The sequence below is a fragment of the Clavelina lepadiformis genome, chromosome 5 (assembly GCF_947623445.1).
Source record: "Clavelina lepadiformis chromosome 5, kaClaLepa1.1, whole genome shotgun sequence".
NCBI classification, from domain to species: domain Eukaryota; kingdom Metazoa; phylum Chordata; class Ascidiacea; order Aplousobranchia; family Clavelinidae; genus Clavelina; species Clavelina lepadiformis.
Window position 1 is genome coordinate 5,103,702 of NC_135244.1, and position 18,465 is coordinate 5,122,166.

Sequence of the window (18,465 nt, forward strand, 5' to 3'; positions counted from 1 at the left end):
AAACTTGCTGCTTAATTAAAGTACAAATTTTAACAGAAATTTAGCACAAATTTTAATACAAATTTTAACGCAAATATACGCATTAAGGTTTAATACGTGTTTTCCCATCTTGGTTTAGCATGGTTGTCCAAGATGGAACGCTTCGATTTCTACAACAGCGGTCTCATTTGCAAAAAATTATGCTCATGTGCTTTTAAAGCGCTGCAGTCGCGCTCACCAGAGTTTTCGTGACTTTGCCATTCAGTTGTAGTGGCCTGGGAGGCATTTTTAATACCTTTATATCATTCGTGGGAAAGTATTTGCCAGTTATTTATTGAAATATTGTTTATTGATGAAACTGCAATTGTCGCTTAATATTTGGAAACTTTCTCTAAATAACTTCATGTGAAAGCGCCGTTTAGTACGTTACCAGGTGATTTCATAACATCTGAGTTTTAACTGAAAATAATCCCCATTGCCCAACGCGTGATTTTATCGTTCGCGCATTTTGAAATGTTCGTGTATTTTGTGTTGAATACTTCCGCTCACATCGCTCCGCTTTATAAACTCGAACTGATACGCGAGTAAGCGCGCAGTCAGAGAGATACAGAATCGTACGAACGTATGACGTTAGTCGTGTTAATTGTAATTCGTTAGACTTGTTTTAAATGGTGAATACTAAGTTTGTGATTGTGTGTAATAATCGGAACCTGTACAGTTCCTACAATAAAGGACCGTTTCTGATAAACTGTATCTGTAATATCGTAAGAGCTTTCGGCTAGTAAGAGGTTAGAGAATTCTAACCGCACGCAACCACGGAGTCAGATCATTAATTCGGCAGGTAAATTAAGTCCGAATATCATAAGTTAAGACTGATAAGCAGTGCAGCAACCTCTGCACAGTTATTGAATGTGAAAGAAAGATGCCAAATGTTTTTGCTAGAACTTATCAGTCAAATTGAACGAAGGCTGCCAGCTAATCGTGAAATTTTTGCAGGTATTAGTTTGTTAAAACCATCTAAAGTTTTATCTCATGTCAACAGAGCAACATTTTCTCAGTTACCCTTTCAAAACTTGCTGCATGATAGTGTGGAAGAAGCTGAAGAACAATACAGAAAGATTCTTTTGCAGCCATGGAATGAATACGAAATTTTTCAGTCAAAAATCCCTGATAATGCTATTGAATTTTGGGCTGCAGTACAAAGTTTTCAGGATGGTACAGGCGCCAATCCATATAAATGTTTGGCTACGTATGCTTTGGCATGCTTGAGTACCCCAGTGTCCAATGCCTTAGTTGAGCGTATGTTTTCCCATGTCAATGCCATTAAAACCGACAAGCGAAACAGAATGGAATTGATAATGCTTGAGTCAGTTACCAGAGTCCGAACAACTGTGATGGTTAAGGGCAAATGCTGCAAAGACTTTGTTGTTACCAAAGAAATGTTGCAAAGATTTAATTCTAACATGTATCATACTGCTGCAGATGATGAAACTAATGCTAATCCAGAACCAATTTATGTGGGCTAAAACTGATCTGCAGTGTTTTGCGTTAACAATAGTCACTAATTAATAAAACTAGTCATATTATGAATTAAACAGTCAAAGTAACGTTTTTCTGTAAGTTAGATAGCTTTCAAAATTTACTCCTAAAGTTGGTGTGTGTGTAAAAAGTGTTTTTACATTAACGTTTCATTTGCTTTTTCAGATCTGTTTGATATAAATTTGGTATATATTTTTGCAGTTTGGTTTGGTATACATTTGGTATATAATTTTTTGATATTTGGTATATATTGCTCTGCAAAATCTGGCAACCCTGGTGCTTTAAATCACTACTAGTTTGAGAAACGTTCGTTTGTGCGAAAGTACATTGCAATGTGGTTGCCGTTTGTCACAGAGAAGACGGAACCGTATCCAAAAGAACACTTGCTGCAGCCTGCTGTTTTTCAATAGCAACCTGCTTTTGCTTGCTGCTCAGAGATTGACAGACTGCTGTTGGTGACCTCAACAATAGCAGCTTTGATTTTCAACAAAGTTTTCATTTCATGTAAATGTGTGTGCATTTGCATTGGTTTTTAGAAAAGAATATGTATAACGAATGGTAGTGTGGGTAGGTATAGCGTAGTTTATGTTGACTTAGACCAGGGTTTCTTAACCTGGGGTCATTGAAGTCCTAAGGCAGGGGCGGGCAACTTCTTCGGTCGGCGGGCCTGATATGAGAAAATGAAGTACTTGGCGGGCCGGATTCCTGAATAGATTGGAACGCAGCTTTGTCTTATTAATGTTCATGGTCGAAAATGTTTGCTCATAAATGTATGTAGACCCGAACAGAACAAGTAGATTTATGCCATCTTTCTCAGGTTGGCAAACTTGGACTTATTCAGTGACGCAATACAGGGATTGCGGCAGAATGTGGCCGCAGGCCACATTATCATGTAAGACCGGAAACTGTCTGCGGGCCGCTCAAAATCCCGTCGCGGCCGGATCCGGGCCGCGGGCCGTATGTTGCCCACCCCTGTCCTAAGGGCAACAAGCTTTAAGAGGTTAATAAAACGAAATACAATTACTGTATTACGAAAATCTATTTATTTTCATCTGTCCATAAAGTCGTTGTTTCACTTGTTCGGACTACAGCTGTAGTCAGACGTGCACCTTGACTATTTTCGACAATTGCAAAACTGCCTTTGGGATGTTATCATACACAATGGCTGCACTATAGTAAACGGAAACGGTCAGATATTGTACTGCTTGCCATATTGCTACTATGTATTACTTTTCTGATTCACTTGTGTTTTTCTGCTGTTGTTTACTTTAGTTAGTTGTGCATTAGGTGTATCTTCAAGTGTTGTTCATTGATATTACGTTTTCTTTTGTTAGCCGTTATTTTGACTACAACCACGTTGATTAAAAACCTAATTTCGACTTTTGCAAAGTAGTCATGCAGTCCATGAGTTTTTAAAGGGTCTAGTCCACAAATGCACCACCACAGGATGCCTTTGTATACTAGACCCCAGCTACTGAAATTGTGAAGTCATTTGGTTGTGCACTTGTATACTAGATCCTTTTTTAGAATGTTATATAGGGGTTTAGTAAATCCCTGTCAGCCTGTCTAATATTATTGAGAACCATATTTACATTTTTTAACAAAAATCACTTAATGCACGCTCATTCTAGTACATAATCTAACCTCATACTATGACTTTCTCTTGCATGCACAAGTGACAACATATACTAACTATCATACTAATTTTTTGAGGAAAGCAATATCTCAGCTGATTATTTTGTGGTGACTTCTGCAAGTGGTTTGAGTAGAAATATTGTTAGTGTGCTAAATAGGTGCTTGGTTAATGACATGCATGACAGCTTATTATCTGAGTTATTGTGTATAAAGCTGCCTGAATCGTTTTTGTAGCTTTCAAACTTTTCTGTAAGCTGGACACACTGTAAGTTGTTATATAATGGAAGGTTCTTCATCGGTAGATTCGCTCCAAAGTGATTATATCCAAGCAATGCAGGATATGGTGAGCTATCCCAGATACATTTAAAACAGTTGCTTTTGATAATTATCCACAACAATAATGTTGTAACTCATGAGGTGATAACATTTCATTGCTTGGTATTTTGAAGCTTAGTAAGAAAACAGGGTATAATTGATGTCAGTAGCTGGTCAGCCAGATTTATTTTATGAGTTAGTATTCTAAACTTACTAGTCTAAAAGTAACTTAATTAAATCACCATGCGTTTCTATAAAATTTTCTCAGGCAAAGGAACCGTCCACAGTAAAGGAACTTCTGTGCAAATTATGTCCAAAAGAGTTTGTAGGACCCAATCGTTTGATGGAAGCAATTATTCACTTGAAAGATGAACATAAGGAGTAACTCTCTGCTTTTCTTTAAGTTATTTAACATTCATCTACCGTATTTCATCCATTCATCAGTTCATATCCATTCATCTATTTAATTCCAAGTCACTGGTCATAAGTAATTGACCTTATACAATGAACCAAATTCCAAGTGTGCATCTTTTAAACTTAACAATGTGACAACATCTGTGAACTTTCTTGGCAGAGAAATGGTTTTAATACTGCAACTGGTTTTTTAGGATATTTCAGAAAAATCCATGTGAACCTTCCAACCTTAATGAAAATGAATTGCAAAATGGAGAGTGCTCTTCATCCACTGTGACAAGTACTAATTCTCCAAGTCAAGAAATAACATCAATGATGTCCATCGCCACACAAACTTCTAACACTAACTTAGGAAATAGTTTACAACAAGGTGATTACTACATACATTATTTTGGATTATTTAGTCTTAGTACATCTGGAATAATCCACAACCCATACTGTGATAGGAATTCCAGCTCCATAATATTAGTACTATTTTTTCAGTTTTGTTTAATGTCATTGTCTAAACTCAGTAAACTAACTCAAACTTTCAAACTGATCCTAAAACTTTGGTGGGATTATATCAATGTAGGTTTATAATAGACTGATGCATGTAATGAATATAACCGTGCAGTGCTTTTAAGGTGTTTTGAATGACTGAAACGGTCTTTTAAAATTAAATTTCGGTGGACGCCAAACCCCGGATTGAGTTCAATTTTTAGTGCACTTTGAAGTCAAATATAACAAATCCATTATTGGATACAATGAGTAAATTTTCTTGCCCTTTGGTGTGACATAATACAGAATGGAAGTTGTTTGCATTTTTTTCCAGATCTTTTGGTTCGCTCAATTACACTCATTTTTCGAAAGAAACACTTTGTAAGAAAGTGAAGAGCTTTTTTTCGAAAAGCTAAGAAACTTGCGTACTATATTGATCTGACAAATTTTGTTTTTTACTTGCAATCACAATCGGCTATTTGTTGTGCTTTTTTAAATGCAACATGAATGAAATTGTATGACTATAATCAAAACTTAATTTCGTTGTTTTCCTGACTAAAACTTGGTAATTTGACTTTTGTAAAAAGTGAGTGTTTCTGACAATTAAATTAGTGTTGTTTTATGCAGAGGTGTTAGCACATCGAGGAAGATTTCGGAACCGATTTATCCTAGTATTTTTTTATAACAATGTTATAATAACAGTGTTACAGTAATATAATAATAACCTTATGAACTGATCAATAGAACAACTCAATTTTGTTTCTCTCTGACTGGAATAAATCTTGAAAAAAACTTCTGCAGTATGATACGTGATAGGTGGTTAGGTGATTCCGAGTTATGCACCACATGCAAGATCTTATGAATTTGCTCGTCCTTATTGGTGGTCATTTGCATGGTGGCAGTACAAAAGCGATTGATTCTGAATGGTTAAAACGAGTGTTTTTGTGAAAACTGTTGCTGTTAGTGTGGTTTTAACATTTGATCGGATGTTTCTTTTTGCTGTTTTAGATGGAACTTCATCTTCTACAATTTACCCAATTCCTGGGCAAATGAATCTTTACTTCAAGCTTACAGGTATTACTTCTGACTTACCAGAAATCGGGTTTTATTTTTAGTTTCTTCTTTTTTCGGCTCAATAGTATTACAATCACTTCATTTTTAACTTATGCTTTTCTTAAGATATGCTCGAAAAACCATACAAGTGCAAGTTGTGCGGTGAACATCGTCAGAACCTAAAGACATGTGCTGTCCATTTAATGAAGGTGCATGAAATTCCACTGAAACAAGCATGTGCTGAAAATGATGAAGGTATTTTTTGCAAACAATTTTCATTGCTAACATTCAGCATGTTCTGTCAACAATACTTTCAAATACCAACACCAGGTTGAGTTTTTGCAGTGTTTGCATTTTACTTTTTAATGGTTTAGTATAATTCAGGATGACTTGAGGTGCATTTTAGATGCCATTTGCGATTATAAAAACTGAAGCCTGAAGGACATAGGGTCATGTTTAAAGATTGAATTTGCGACTCAAAAAATGACTACAAAGCCAATTTTTCAATCCGTAAAAACAGTGGGCAAAAACAGGACATAATATTACCGATCTCAAATTTTATATACTTTCATCAAAATACTTGCTTTCATCAGCGCTGTCAAGTGTCTTAGTGAAACGATAAAGATAAAGTTCAGATCTTCGGTGTATTGCTTTACTTTACTGATAATTGTAAAAAAAACTGCAGGGAGCGTTTAAGCTGCAATATTTTACACTTCTCTTAACCGAACACAATTCTCACCACTTGAATGTTCGATAGGTCTGGTGAAATGTTAAAATGCACCTCGTAAGCAATTGCTGTCGAAACTATCCAATGCATTAAGTTGATGTTTATGCTTGTATGTGCTCCCACAAGGAGGAAGGAGTTAGTGGGCTTAAACGTCAGGTATCCGCTCGAACTATGGTTTTTAGGATGAAAATAGCTAATGGGGTTTTATATCAGTTTTTCTGGTTGTTTCTGATATAACAGCTTTCTTGTAGTTATGTTTTTATGACTTCAATTGCACTCTGCTGTGGTTTGGATTATGCATAAAATATCGCCAAACGCATTATGCGTAGCTTTTTTTCATCTGAGAAATGAAAGAAAGAAAAAATTCCAATCAGAAAAGAACAAATTTTCTTAAAATTTTTTCTGTGCTAGTGCCATTCTACGTTTTTTCTGTGAAACATCCTTTGACAATTTATGGAAAACTTCATTTTTGAGTTGGCCTGCTTGCTCGTTAGGAAAAAGTTATAATCAAATTTTAAGATTCACCCATGACCATGAGGCACCTGTGCGTATCCTAAAATTTACAATTACTGTCTAGAATTAAGCCAGAAAGGTGATTTGTCCGGAAAGTTTTTCAACTTGCCCTACTGCCCAGTAACTTGGTACTTAAGGTCTGGAGACATGCTTTCCCTGAATTTTTTCAGATTTACAACGTGCAGAATTGTTAAAAATAAATTATATGCTGCTTATCACTCCAGACATGCTCAAGATCTTAACATATTTCATATCACACAAGTTTTCTCAAACACCTTTGTTGTACTTTTTGCAGTGCTATACCTAGTTAGATATATAGTACAGTTGTATTTTACTACACATTGAGCACATACGAAACTGAGCTTGGGTTATGATTGTATTGCAGTTGGAAAAAAGTTTTAAAACATTGCAGCTTGTGTATTATTTCGTTGTATATATGGTTCGTATTTCATTTTAAATTAGTTTGATATAAAGACAGATGTTGTTACGTCTCTGATTAGTGATTACTTTTTCTTTTTGCAATTAATGTTTCAGGATAAGCCTACTGTTCCAGTTCTTATAATCGCAACAATGTGGTACAGTATACAACATTTTCTGAGATTGATTAGTGGCCTCCGCTTGAAATAAACTTTAAATTTCTAAACTCCATGTATTTTCAGCTTAATGTAATGGTCTTATGTTTTTTGCAGGAGTGTGTAAGGTGGATAGTGAAAGAAATACCACCACTGCAAGAAGGATTAGGAAAAGAACGGCAAGAAAATCTGTCCAAGAAAGAAGCATAGAAGCAACTAAGACAATTATACAGAAGCCCCTTCCAGTTAAAACTAAGAACTTAAACACCAATTCTCTGAAAAGCAAGTCAAGTTTTAGCCCTACTAAACTCATCAATTCTAAACGTAAAAGTGAGGAAAGGGAAAAGAAGCTTCGCGTCAAAATCTCAAAGGAGAAAATCGCTCAAATAAAGAAACATGGCAAAGATAAACAAGAATCATCTGAGCACTGTGACCGTAAAAATACTATTAGCCCAGACATATTTGCTGAACCAGACGATTATGATACTGCTGAGATTACAGAGAACCAAACTGATGATGATAATCAACTACTGAACACAAACTATGGGTCAGCTGATTTTCCATCAGCTGAAGATGCTCTTAAAGAGATCAACTTTTCACCAATATCGTCACCCGATAGCTCTCCAATTGGCGTCGAACAAGTTTCCTCAACATCCCCAGATGGGACTTCATCACATTTGTTGGCAGATTCCCAAGATGAGGAGTCGCCATGGGACTCTATGTCGTTCAATTCGACGAAAAAAAATAGTGTAAGGGCCAGCGTTACAGGTCGCAAATGCAACATTCCTTTTGACAACAGCATTCCAGCACTGCCAAAGCGATCGAATGCCATGCTAAAACAACTTAGATCAACAGAAATACCTCCGCACAAAAATTTAAATGATTCTTCTAACACCACCTCTTCAAAGATTAGCTCAAGAAGAAAAACGATCTCTTCTCAGAATGGCGACTCGAAACATGATGTCATAAGCAGATCAGCCAGCTTTCCTTCTGGTAACTCAAAATCTTTAAGTACTTCGAGTCTTCCTATCAAGAAAACTGCTCGAAAGTCGACAAGGCCGGAAAAGACCCCGTTATTTGAGCAATTTTCACCTTCGGCTGAGGCAAATGTTTTCCTTTACAGTGAAGAAGATGCCGCTAACGACGCAATTTTCAACACTTTCAAGTCTGCCGACATTCTTCTGCAGAACGATGAACCTACGCAATCCATTCATCGCTTCTCACCACCGCCAGCCTTCATGCAATCCACTGCCAAAAAGCGTTTAAATGGTGGTCGTTTTGACAACTTCGATGAAGAATTCATGGCCACTGAAGAATACAGTGAAATTTTTTCCTACCAACCTTCTCTCAACCAACAGCGTGTCACACACAAGAACACACCTCAGAGTGCCCGCAAAAGTACAAGGAAATTAACCAGCCGCAAATCAACAAGGTAATGTTAGTTTTTGTAATTTCATCAAATCCAGTCAGGGTTTGATGTACGGCCAAGATCTATCGGTTTTTTCTTTAAAATTTATAAACTTTTGGAAAAAGTATACAATCACATTGTTATCACCCGCAAACTCTGAATTATTACACTCTTTGAACCAAAGTTACGAAACCGTTAGCGTTTGTGTTTTGAATGAGTTCCAAGTTTAAGCACGTTGAAATTTTTCTGCATATTTCCACTGTTGTTTGTAATTTTGTTTGTGTCCTAATGCATTCAATCTTGTACTCGGCCAATCTCTTTGAAAAGTTCCTCGGTTAAGCGCACGCTCATTCTGATTTGATGCGGCAAGTTTTAACCAGATTTGACAGGTGCGTCTAACTACTTATTGAACAAAGCTGGAATTTCTCTATGGCGCGTTTCGGAGTTTCTATGCCTAGAACTAGTTATTTGACAAGTAGTTATGATTTTGTTTGTATGTATATCGTTTCCGAAAACTGCCAACTTCTTCCCGTGTTTAATTTGTCAAACGTCAATAATTCCGCTTACAGCTGCTACTTAGACTCGCTGTGTGTGTGCTAGCTTCCGCACAGGCGTATCCGTTTCTTTACTATCCCCAACCCTTTTGATCTTTTCTAGCCTCGATGTGTTTGTAACGATTTTACAGTGTATTGCTTGGGGACGTGCTAACGAAATTTAAGGTGCAATTTTAAAAAGTTTTCGCTGTACAGTAATATTTTCATGCATTCTATCTACAGTTTTGTCACTCATACATACCGTGTAGTATACGTTACATGAAATAACACTTAATAGCATGTTCTGTATACACAGCTTTACTACTACTTTTGTGATGTTGTTGAATGTTGTCACCGAAAGTGTTTTTGTTTCAGCCTGTGATACTGCCGAAGTTACATAACGATTTTTTCATTAAAACTTTTCTGTTCTTGCCAAACCCTGTTCGTGTTGACATGCGTCAGACTTTGTAGGGTCGCTTCACTTGTTTCAAAAAGCTCGTTGTTTTGTTTTAACTAACCGACACCTATTGTGGTTGTGGTCGGTGCAACGTTCGTAGAGCATCCCTTGCGTATTTTTAAACGTTAAGAAGCTGACTTAACTACATAACACTCTCCCCCGTTGATAGCAATGAGGCATCGCTCTAAGCAAGTGTCGAGATGAGATTTTCGAACGTTCCTTGAAATGTATTGACTGTTCCACTTCCAATAAGTTGACGAAGCAAGTAAAACATTTTAATTGCACTATCAACTAGTTTCCAACTTGTTTCAGTTCTTTATCAGATATTTTTCAGTTCAATTTTTAAAAAAACTTACGAACTGCATTGCATCAAGTCGAGTAGAACAAAAATAAACTATCATTGTTCCGAGCTTCTTGTGAAAATTGTCATGTCGCGATAATGAAAATCGGAAACTCGAAGGTGGATGCGCAGTGGGAGAAGTATATTTTACATGGTGTACCGACACTTAATCACGCGACATTTAATCACGCGACACTTAATCACCGACACATAATCACTAGGACACTTAATCACGCGACACATAATCACTAGGACATTTAATCACGCGACACACAATCACTAGGACATTTAATCACGCGATTTGGATACTTAATCACGCGACATTTAATCACGCGACACATAATCACTTGGATGCGACAGCACTTGGACAGCGCCTTTGTCTATAGCAGGGGTCGGCAACCTTTTGCTAGTGACGGGCCAAATGTCGAGTGTACAACTCTTTGGCGGGCCGGAACTTTCATTAATACTATAATTCACACTCACTTCAGTATATTACGCTACATTGCTGCAATCTCAATCATACCAATCACAAAAAGAGCAAAATACATGTATTCACACTTGAATAAGGTCCATTTGAAATTTTTCGGGAATGGTATTGGCGTCCACATCAAAAGGAGTACTGAATAGCCTGAATTTATTTTGTAGAGAACGAATGTCGGAAAAGCGTGAGGAAAATTCAGTAATTCAAGCTCGTGTGCATCTCTCTGTGGGGATGGCGATGTGGATTGCTTTTAAGGTTGGCCTAAAGCCAAAGGCTATTAGTCTTTCTTTTAGAACTCCCCGACAATTGTCTTTGACTCCGTTTCGCCGGCTTTCTCTATAATGTTTCTTTAAATCAACACCAGCTTCATAAAGTCTAATTGTTATATTGTCCGAAATAAGTTGTATCACATTAGAAACATTTTCATCATCTTTTCACATTTAAACAAAACTATAACTCCAATTCAGTAATGAACAGTCCAGAAGGTAAAACTGATATTATGTGTAGAGACAAGAAGAGGAGATTTTAACCAAACCTTAGTTTTTATAGAAACACATTAGCCAATCAGGAAATAACATGTCATTTTGCATTGCTACGTATAACCTATGTAATATGTAACATTATTCTATTGTCACCGAAGCTCTTGATCAAAGTACCATCAAAACGGTTCTGACGTGAAGAAAAAACTTTTTAGCTATTACCTTTCTTAAAACAAAGTTTTGCAAAAGCGAAGTACACCACATATACGCATAGATGGGTATCGCGACAATTCTAATGATAATTTAAATTAAACCGTCAAATTCAGAAAACATTGGTTTAAAGTTGACTTCCACCAGCTAGAAACTCTTTGTTATTTAGCCAGAAATATCACCAACACGATGACAGTCGTCGTGTTGACACAGTTGACCGTTATCTGTCAAGCGAGATTTTAGTTTATCTTCGTGCAGTTGCTTACATTTCCCGTGCATGACATTGTTACCTAGTGTGTACGGTAGCCGATACTGTAAATGTGTGATTAAATGTCGCGTGATTAAATGTCCTAGTGATTATGTGTCGCGTGATTAAATGTCCTAGTGATTATGTGTCGCGTGATTAAGTGTCGCGTGATTAAGTGTCGCGTGATTAAGTGTCACCAAACCATTTTACATGTAGGCTACCTGGTTTCAACGACTCGTCATGTCTGGCGGGTTTTAAAGTTGATAAAGCGTAAAGCCAGTTACGTTTGACCAGATTGTTACAGGTGACTTACTTCATAACAAGCGCAACTTGCGTAATAACAAAATTATAATGACAGGTTATTCTAGGCGCGTACGACAGGTCTGTTGATCTCATTCACTCTTCCCAACTTCTTCCCAGCAGGAGTCGTCGGTGCTGTCGTAGACACATTTTCCTTTCTGAACAAACACAAATAGAAGTGCGAGTTATTTTGCCTCATTGAATGTGGACATAACGTCCATAGCAGAAGTTTTGTAATCTTTTACCTTGCCCCGCTGTAGTTTGCAAATAAAAACCAAACCAGAAAGGCAAGCCAGTGTTGTAATTACCTTCATAAAAGAATTTGTATGGAATCATTTTAGAAACGTGACTAAATGCGCTTCAAAATGTCATACCTCAATTATTTAAGCGTTTGTAACATTATCTAGCTTTTAAAGAGCACATGATAAGAAAACTAATACTCGTTTGTAGTTAGGCGTTGCATAGCCTACCATTACAAGCAGCCACGAGATGATCTTTAGACTTTGTGTACGCGTAAATTCCTCGGCTCCAATTTTAATCGATACGATAGTTTCCAGTGATAATGTTGTTCTGTAAACAATAATGGAACAATTCCTTTTATAAGAAATTTTGGTCATGTTTTGAAACTTAAGACTAAAATGGTCCTATATACTACTGCATAAGGGTTTCTTATTTTTTCGGCAGTTTTAGTTTCTTTAAGAAGATTTCTTGTAAAAAATAAACGCTTAGATCGCCTGTTTTCTTTCTCGCTTTCTCATAATATGCAAAGCTCTAAAAACGTAAAAATTATAAACTACTACATTTAATGTCATACAACACACAGTCAGTCACTCACATAAAGACAAGAACTTGGGGAGGTAGTTGCTGTGCAGAGGTGATATCGGTCATGTGCAAGTATAACTCTCTAAAAGTCAGCAACTTAAATTAAACCCAAGGATTTAGTTTTAAAAATTGTTGTGTAATAATATTTTTAGTAAGTTGGATTCTACTCTATACTAGGAATAACCTTATTGCTGGAGCGCCCACTACAAGATGCATGATAATTCTTATCAAACAAAATGGATGTGAGACTGGGAAACGGAGAAAATGCTTCAGGAAAAACACGTTCAATTCCACAAGCTGGAAAATCATTCAAGGATACGTTAGAAAAAGCGTGCATATACCAAACATAATACTTGGAAAAGATATGGGCATACTGGGGCATGATTAACCGAGCACTAAGATAACTCTTTGCACTCACAATACTAAAAACAATAAGAATAAATAAATAGAAAGTTCGTCTTGTGCTTGAGCTCATGCTCAACCAGCTTTTGCTTGATCCTCTCAATGTTGTGAATTTTATCATTATCCTCTGCAGCTTTCCCATTTGAATGTTTCTAAATAAACCACGAGAAAACATTTACCAGTTAAAACAAAACCCGAAACGTGTTGTCGGGATTTGTGTCCACTGGTGTCAAAACAGTCAGGCTAACTAAAAACAAAAATGTTGTAGGGAGTTATTTGCTTAATAAGCTATGAGTCAATAACAAAACTGCTTTAGACTTAGAGGTAGTTAAAACTACATTCGAAGTTGCGATCAAGCCGGATGAATGATTTGACTGAATAAACAACTTACTTGACCGATTCCCATCTGTATTTGCGGAGTTCCAAATATTTGCATAGTTTCATACCCACCCAAATGCCAAGCGCATTAAATCCGAGAATGTCAACCAAGATTTGATCCCACCAACATTCTCGGAAGTTAGGAATAATGTCCGTGAAAAATAACTGCAACAGTAAGAACATCACTGGTCACTAATCCGATTTATGCAAAAAACGACGTAATCTAAAAACGTGTTGTTTTTGTTCCATCCTACAGTATAAAGAAAGAATAGGAATAAAATAGTAGAATACGAAAATAAAAAATAGGATTTGTGTCCACTACATTTTTGAAGAGGCTTAAAAATGAAAAATTAAAACCGGCTTTTTGAGATACTGTCCTTTTTGTTACTGCTCATGTAGCCTATGCTGTATAGTGCAGCACAATTGCTATTACCTCAGTTAATTCCCATAGGATGCTTATCGACCAACATACAACGTAACTTCTTAAAAGCAGAGCTTTCGCTATCCAACCAAAGAAATGACCAACAGCATATATATTAAGCACCGAATACAATTGCTCTTTTGTGACGTTTGAGCAGTTAACTGCGTACTCCTGTAAAAACAATTTCTCTTTCTATAAGTACAAGTCTGAATGTTGTTTTTGTTTGCAAAAAACAGATATATTCATTTAGTTATAATAACCTCAATAACATCGATTTCTCTTTTGGTATATTTGACATCGGGGTCGATCCAAAACATGATGGTTCTTATTTGATCAATACGCAGAAACGTTAGGTAAGCTATGAAAAGCATGTACAGCAAACTTGCGCCAAAAACAATCTGCCATACCTGCAAAATATAAATAGCAAATTACAGTGATGCACTCTCAATTTCGTCGGCACTGGATCCTGTAGAAAGTAAAAGCTATTTTTATCTGATGTTCAAGACCCGATATATAGCCTACAAAAGCTTTACCCCATGTCCGGTTAGCTAAGAACAATTATACTTAAATGATAGCAGTACATCGCTGCTAAAAACGTGCCATGTATGACTATTGTTCAGAACTACGTTTCTTCCACCCAAGAGTGTAGGCTATTTAAGTTCGTTTGATTTTCGATCTCACCAAAACTACGTACAATTGGATGGGGTCTTTCAAAGGGTCCTTGAGGAAATATGAGAAGACCTAGCAGGAAGTAAAAAATGGTCGCACATTTCGCTCCATTGATTAGGTTTGCTTCTTTATTACTTTCGTCTCTGCAATAATAACAGGCCACAATTGCTCTCTGAAAAGTTGTTTTAACACCACTAACTCATTTTAAACTTTTCTTCTATAACTTTGAAGTATCTATCAACCTACCTCTAGTTTCTAGAAAAAAATATCTAATTTTAAAGTGAAGCAGAAATATCATTTAAATATGCGTAATACAGTATTATAAAATATTGTTCCGGTAGCGTATAGGCTATATTAGGCGAGATGTAAGTATGTAGCCTACACAGTATTCATTGGAAAACAAATATAATAATAGGCCTACCTGCCAACTGCTAGGAATACAACTGTCATAAGAATGATGAATATAACAGTTAACCTGTTGATTTGCCTATTTTGTGAGGAGTCATCATTCTGAGATAAAAATACAACAAATAAAATAATTGTTTCAAACAAAGGTTGTAGTTTCCGAAAATCGTTTTAAGAATCCATGGTGTAAGATGTTAGGTTTTTGATTTAAATTTTGTATTTACGAGGTGTTTTCAAGAGGTATCTGATTTTGTATCTATTTCCACCCCGTCGGTGTTGTTTCCTTTGTGTCTTGCCTTAGATTCAGACGTGTTGTATGTTTCCGTCAGAAACTTATTTTCTTCGCAAAATGACAGGAAGCAACGAACGGAGATGTAATATGTTATATCCATAGTTTAACGGCGACAGTAGGAGCGCGGAAAGTGCACAAACGTGTGGAAGGTGGCAAGTTCACATCACAGCAGCAATGCCAACTCCCACGTCCACGCTCATACCTTCTAGCAATAGTTGAGCTTTTTATAGCCCGACCTGCTGGGCACCGCGCAACTTTGGTTCTTCCCTATATGTTGAAAGTTATACTGAGTTATTACCAGGAGAAGTTGTGAAAAACGCTACAATGATGTATGTAGCTTCATAGGAATCCAAAGAGGAAACAATTATGTTAAGTTGTTAGCAAAAAGAAGAACCACTGATGGCAGAAGTTTGTTAACTCCAAAAGAGATTATTGTGTAAGCAATGAAATAGTATGTGAAATAGCTGATAGTTTGTCTTTTGTGCCCAAAGGTCAGATACTATACTTTTAACACAACTCGTATGCTTTACTACTCCAGTTTAGCATAACTGAGACGATAGAACAAAAAACAATACATTGGTGTACTTACTCTCAGGCTCAAGTGATGATCTGCACCGCCGTTAAGATAGCGCTTGGTGTTTCCAGCATTCTTGTAAACTTGCATGTGGTTGTTTTGGAAATTTCTAATCTTCGAACAAAAACCTTTAATACCAAAACGGATGTGCTAATATACAGCAAACAAATGTTGGTTGAAAATCACGGATATCGAAAAGCTACAAACAACAAGTTGTTATTAGTACACTATACGCTCTCTGGAAGACTCTCTCCTGTTTACTAGCACTTGGCAAAAAGGCTTTTTTGCATAACACACGATGCTTTGTGCAACAGCAGGACTAGATAAAAGCTATTGTTGATACCCTTACTTTCCAAAAGAAAATCTAAAGAAGCTTCGTTTGAGAAAGCCTAACCCTTGGCATTTGACCAAAGCAAAGTCAAGCAACAATTTACGTTTGTTACTTGCACAATGATTTTTGTGCTTGTTTCAATTATACAAAATTGCGTAGATATACTGTATTTGACACTTAAGCAGCAAAATACAATTTCGTTGTTTTTTTAATAAGATTTCTAATTTGGTCTTCGCTCATTGAGCTTTGGTTTAAAACAAGCTCATATCTTGAAAATTTAAGAAAGTTCGTATAAGACTTCTAATTATGCTATAAAATCTCTGCTGAAACATAAGAAATTAAACGCCAAATTACTAGAAGCTCCAAATCAAAGGTCTTTTTTATAAAATGATGAAAGTAATAGCTGTAAAATACAAATTAAAAAGATTTTCCGGCATATAGGCGATATTTGTAAAAAAGTTTCGGTTTATTTTGGTGCCCATTTTCATTTTGCCTCTCGCTAATGGCTTCATTAAAAATGGCATGAAAACTATATGAAATGACAATCTCTATTCATTCCATATAACCAAAAATTTTTATGTGTGAAGATTACAGAGCCTTTTACCACTATACTGTATTATCCCGGGAAAAATACTGCGCATTTAAAACTTTTTCAGAGTTTCTTGTTAACCGAAACGTTTTAATATGTTATAAAAAATAGTCTAAATCTTTATTATTATCTAAAGTTAAGTTCAGTTAAACTCAAAGCAGCTAAAAACAACATTTTGCACGCCTATATTTTCCTAACCTCTGTGCTTATCTTTCTAACGTTGTCGCCGTAATATAACGTACATAAGAAAGTGTAAACATAAATGTGCTACTACATTGCATGCCTCGGATGGCACATATTTTTAAAACTACTGCATCGTGCTGTGAGTAATGCATCGATATTTACAGTTTTCCACTAACCTTTTATAAGTTTATTTGCACTTTATTTGCTTGTGTGGTCACCGATACTCATATGACGATTTTTTAATGTAACAGACTGCAATCAAGACCCTAGTTTTTTGCAGTGGTTCTCAACCTTTTCAAGTCAAATTTTCAAAGTCTACTGAACCCCAGAAAAAAGTTTTCAAAATCTCGGTAAATGTATAACTTTTGCTAATCGTAATACAGAATTGTTGTATTAATACAGTAAATCTTCCGCCAAATCATAATAAGCTTTTTATACGTTTTACTGTTTATGCGCTAATTTTGCAGCACAATTAAGACCTCCACCGCGTCTTGCATGCATATTGCATTTGGTCAGGCAATAATAGGCCTACCATAATGTTAATATTTATTATGATGTCATAAATACCGCTCATGTTATTTAAGTGATTCAGTAATGAATTAAAGCCACATGCCTTTTTTAGCCCCTAGCAGCCTAGCTTGATACAAGTCACAAAATCAAAGAATAAATAAAGTTTTTTTTACCGTATTTATTACCTACAGTTCATCATGGCATTCACGAACCTCCTGAAACCTTTCCACCGACCCCAGGTTCAGAATCAAAACCACGGTTTTATAAAGACCGCTACACAGGCAATGTGTTGGCTACATTACAAAAATGTCTACACGTGTTTAAAAAATTGAATTGTAACATTTTTGTTATCATTTTACTGACACATCTCACAACTGTCTTGCGTTATCAGACTGTTAAGATAGTAACTAATAGCATAATAAACAGATTTTCTCACTTCTTTTTGGACACATCCGCGCACATATAACTTAACATAAGAAACAAAGGAGTATTCCACAATGACAAATGATAGATTAGTTTTAAAATCAGCGCCAGAGTTTTGTTTCCCAACAAGGTTAAAAGATTCCTCGGAACACTTCAACAAAACTCACAATAGAAAACATCGGCTCGTAAAATGTTACACAACTAAGCTTTTTTAACCCAGGGACTAAATATGTCACCGCTATGCTTAACTAAAGCCGAATTATAGTAAACCTTATTTGCTCTTTCATATTTCTTCTAACAAAAAGACTAGACTAGAAATACTATAAGGTGCCGATAAGTTAAAAGCTTGGTATATGGCGACAAATTCGGTGAGTTAAAATGCCGAAAGCTAAATAACCACCCGCGTTATGGTGCCAACTAGTCGAAAGCTTTGAAACTGCCGACAAATTTGAGTTAAAATGCCGACAGCTATAAACAACCACGTAGATAACAAACTATGTTAAATGCGGTATTGGTCTCTTTCTGTCACTTTAAAACCAAAATAAGTGCCAAAAATCTATACCGAAAAGCATGCGCATACAATTAAAATTGAACATAGCGCGAGTTTGATTTTTACAAGTTCATACTCAAATTCTTGTTTGGTGTCTCAACTAACCCCAAAGCACTAGATTTCCAGCATTGCCGTTTCCTGAGTCTGGTTCAGCAAAGAAAAGCGGACCGTTGTCCGCGAATTGAGTTGTATTGCAACTCTATACATTGTTTTCCTGTTACAGCCAAAGATGTGCAA

General features: G+C 36.2%; 2 protein-coding genes across 4 annotated transcripts; one reads left to right on the forward strand and one right to left on the reverse strand.

The window, feature by feature from the left end:
- Positions 1-250: 250 nt before the first annotated feature.
- On the forward strand, positions 251-11,278 carry LOC143461272 (uncharacterized). The gene is made up of 7 exons (XM_076959127.1): positions 251-3,496; positions 3,737-3,849; positions 4,077-4,252; positions 5,368-5,433; positions 5,539-5,667; positions 7,342-8,656; positions 10,608-11,278. The coding sequence occupies exons 1-7, from the start codon at positions 3,434-3,436 to the stop codon at positions 10,783-10,785; spliced, it is 2,040 nt and encodes a 679-aa protein (XP_076815242.1). The 5' UTR covers positions 251-3,433; the 3' UTR covers positions 10,786-11,278.
- On the reverse strand, positions 10,813-17,976 carry LOC143461273 (phosphatidylserine synthase 1-like). 3 transcript variants are annotated; one of them, XM_076959128.1, is made up of 13 exons: positions 17,692-17,972; positions 15,658-15,770; positions 14,793-14,881; positions 14,397-14,514; positions 13,963-14,109; positions 13,715-13,873; positions 13,295-13,446; positions 12,920-13,055; positions 12,686-12,798; positions 12,515-12,583; positions 12,150-12,249; positions 11,925-11,987; positions 10,813-11,837 (listed from the first exon to the last, which is right to left on the reverse strand). In XM_076959128.1, the coding sequence occupies exons 1-13, from the start codon at positions 17,705-17,707 to the stop codon at positions 11,772-11,774; spliced, it is 1,341 nt and encodes a 446-aa protein (XP_076815243.1). In that variant the 5' UTR covers positions 17,708-17,972; the 3' UTR covers positions 10,813-11,771. The 3 variants fall into 3 exon arrangements, with proteins under 3 accessions (XP_076815243.1, XP_076815244.1, XP_076815245.1); XM_076959129.1 differs by lacking the exon at positions 17,692-17,972 and adding an exon at positions 17,441-17,662; XM_076959130.1 differs by lacking the exons at positions 14,397-14,514; positions 14,793-14,881 and having other exon boundaries at positions 17,692-17,976.
- Between the last annotated feature and the right edge of the window lie 489 nt (positions 17,977-18,465).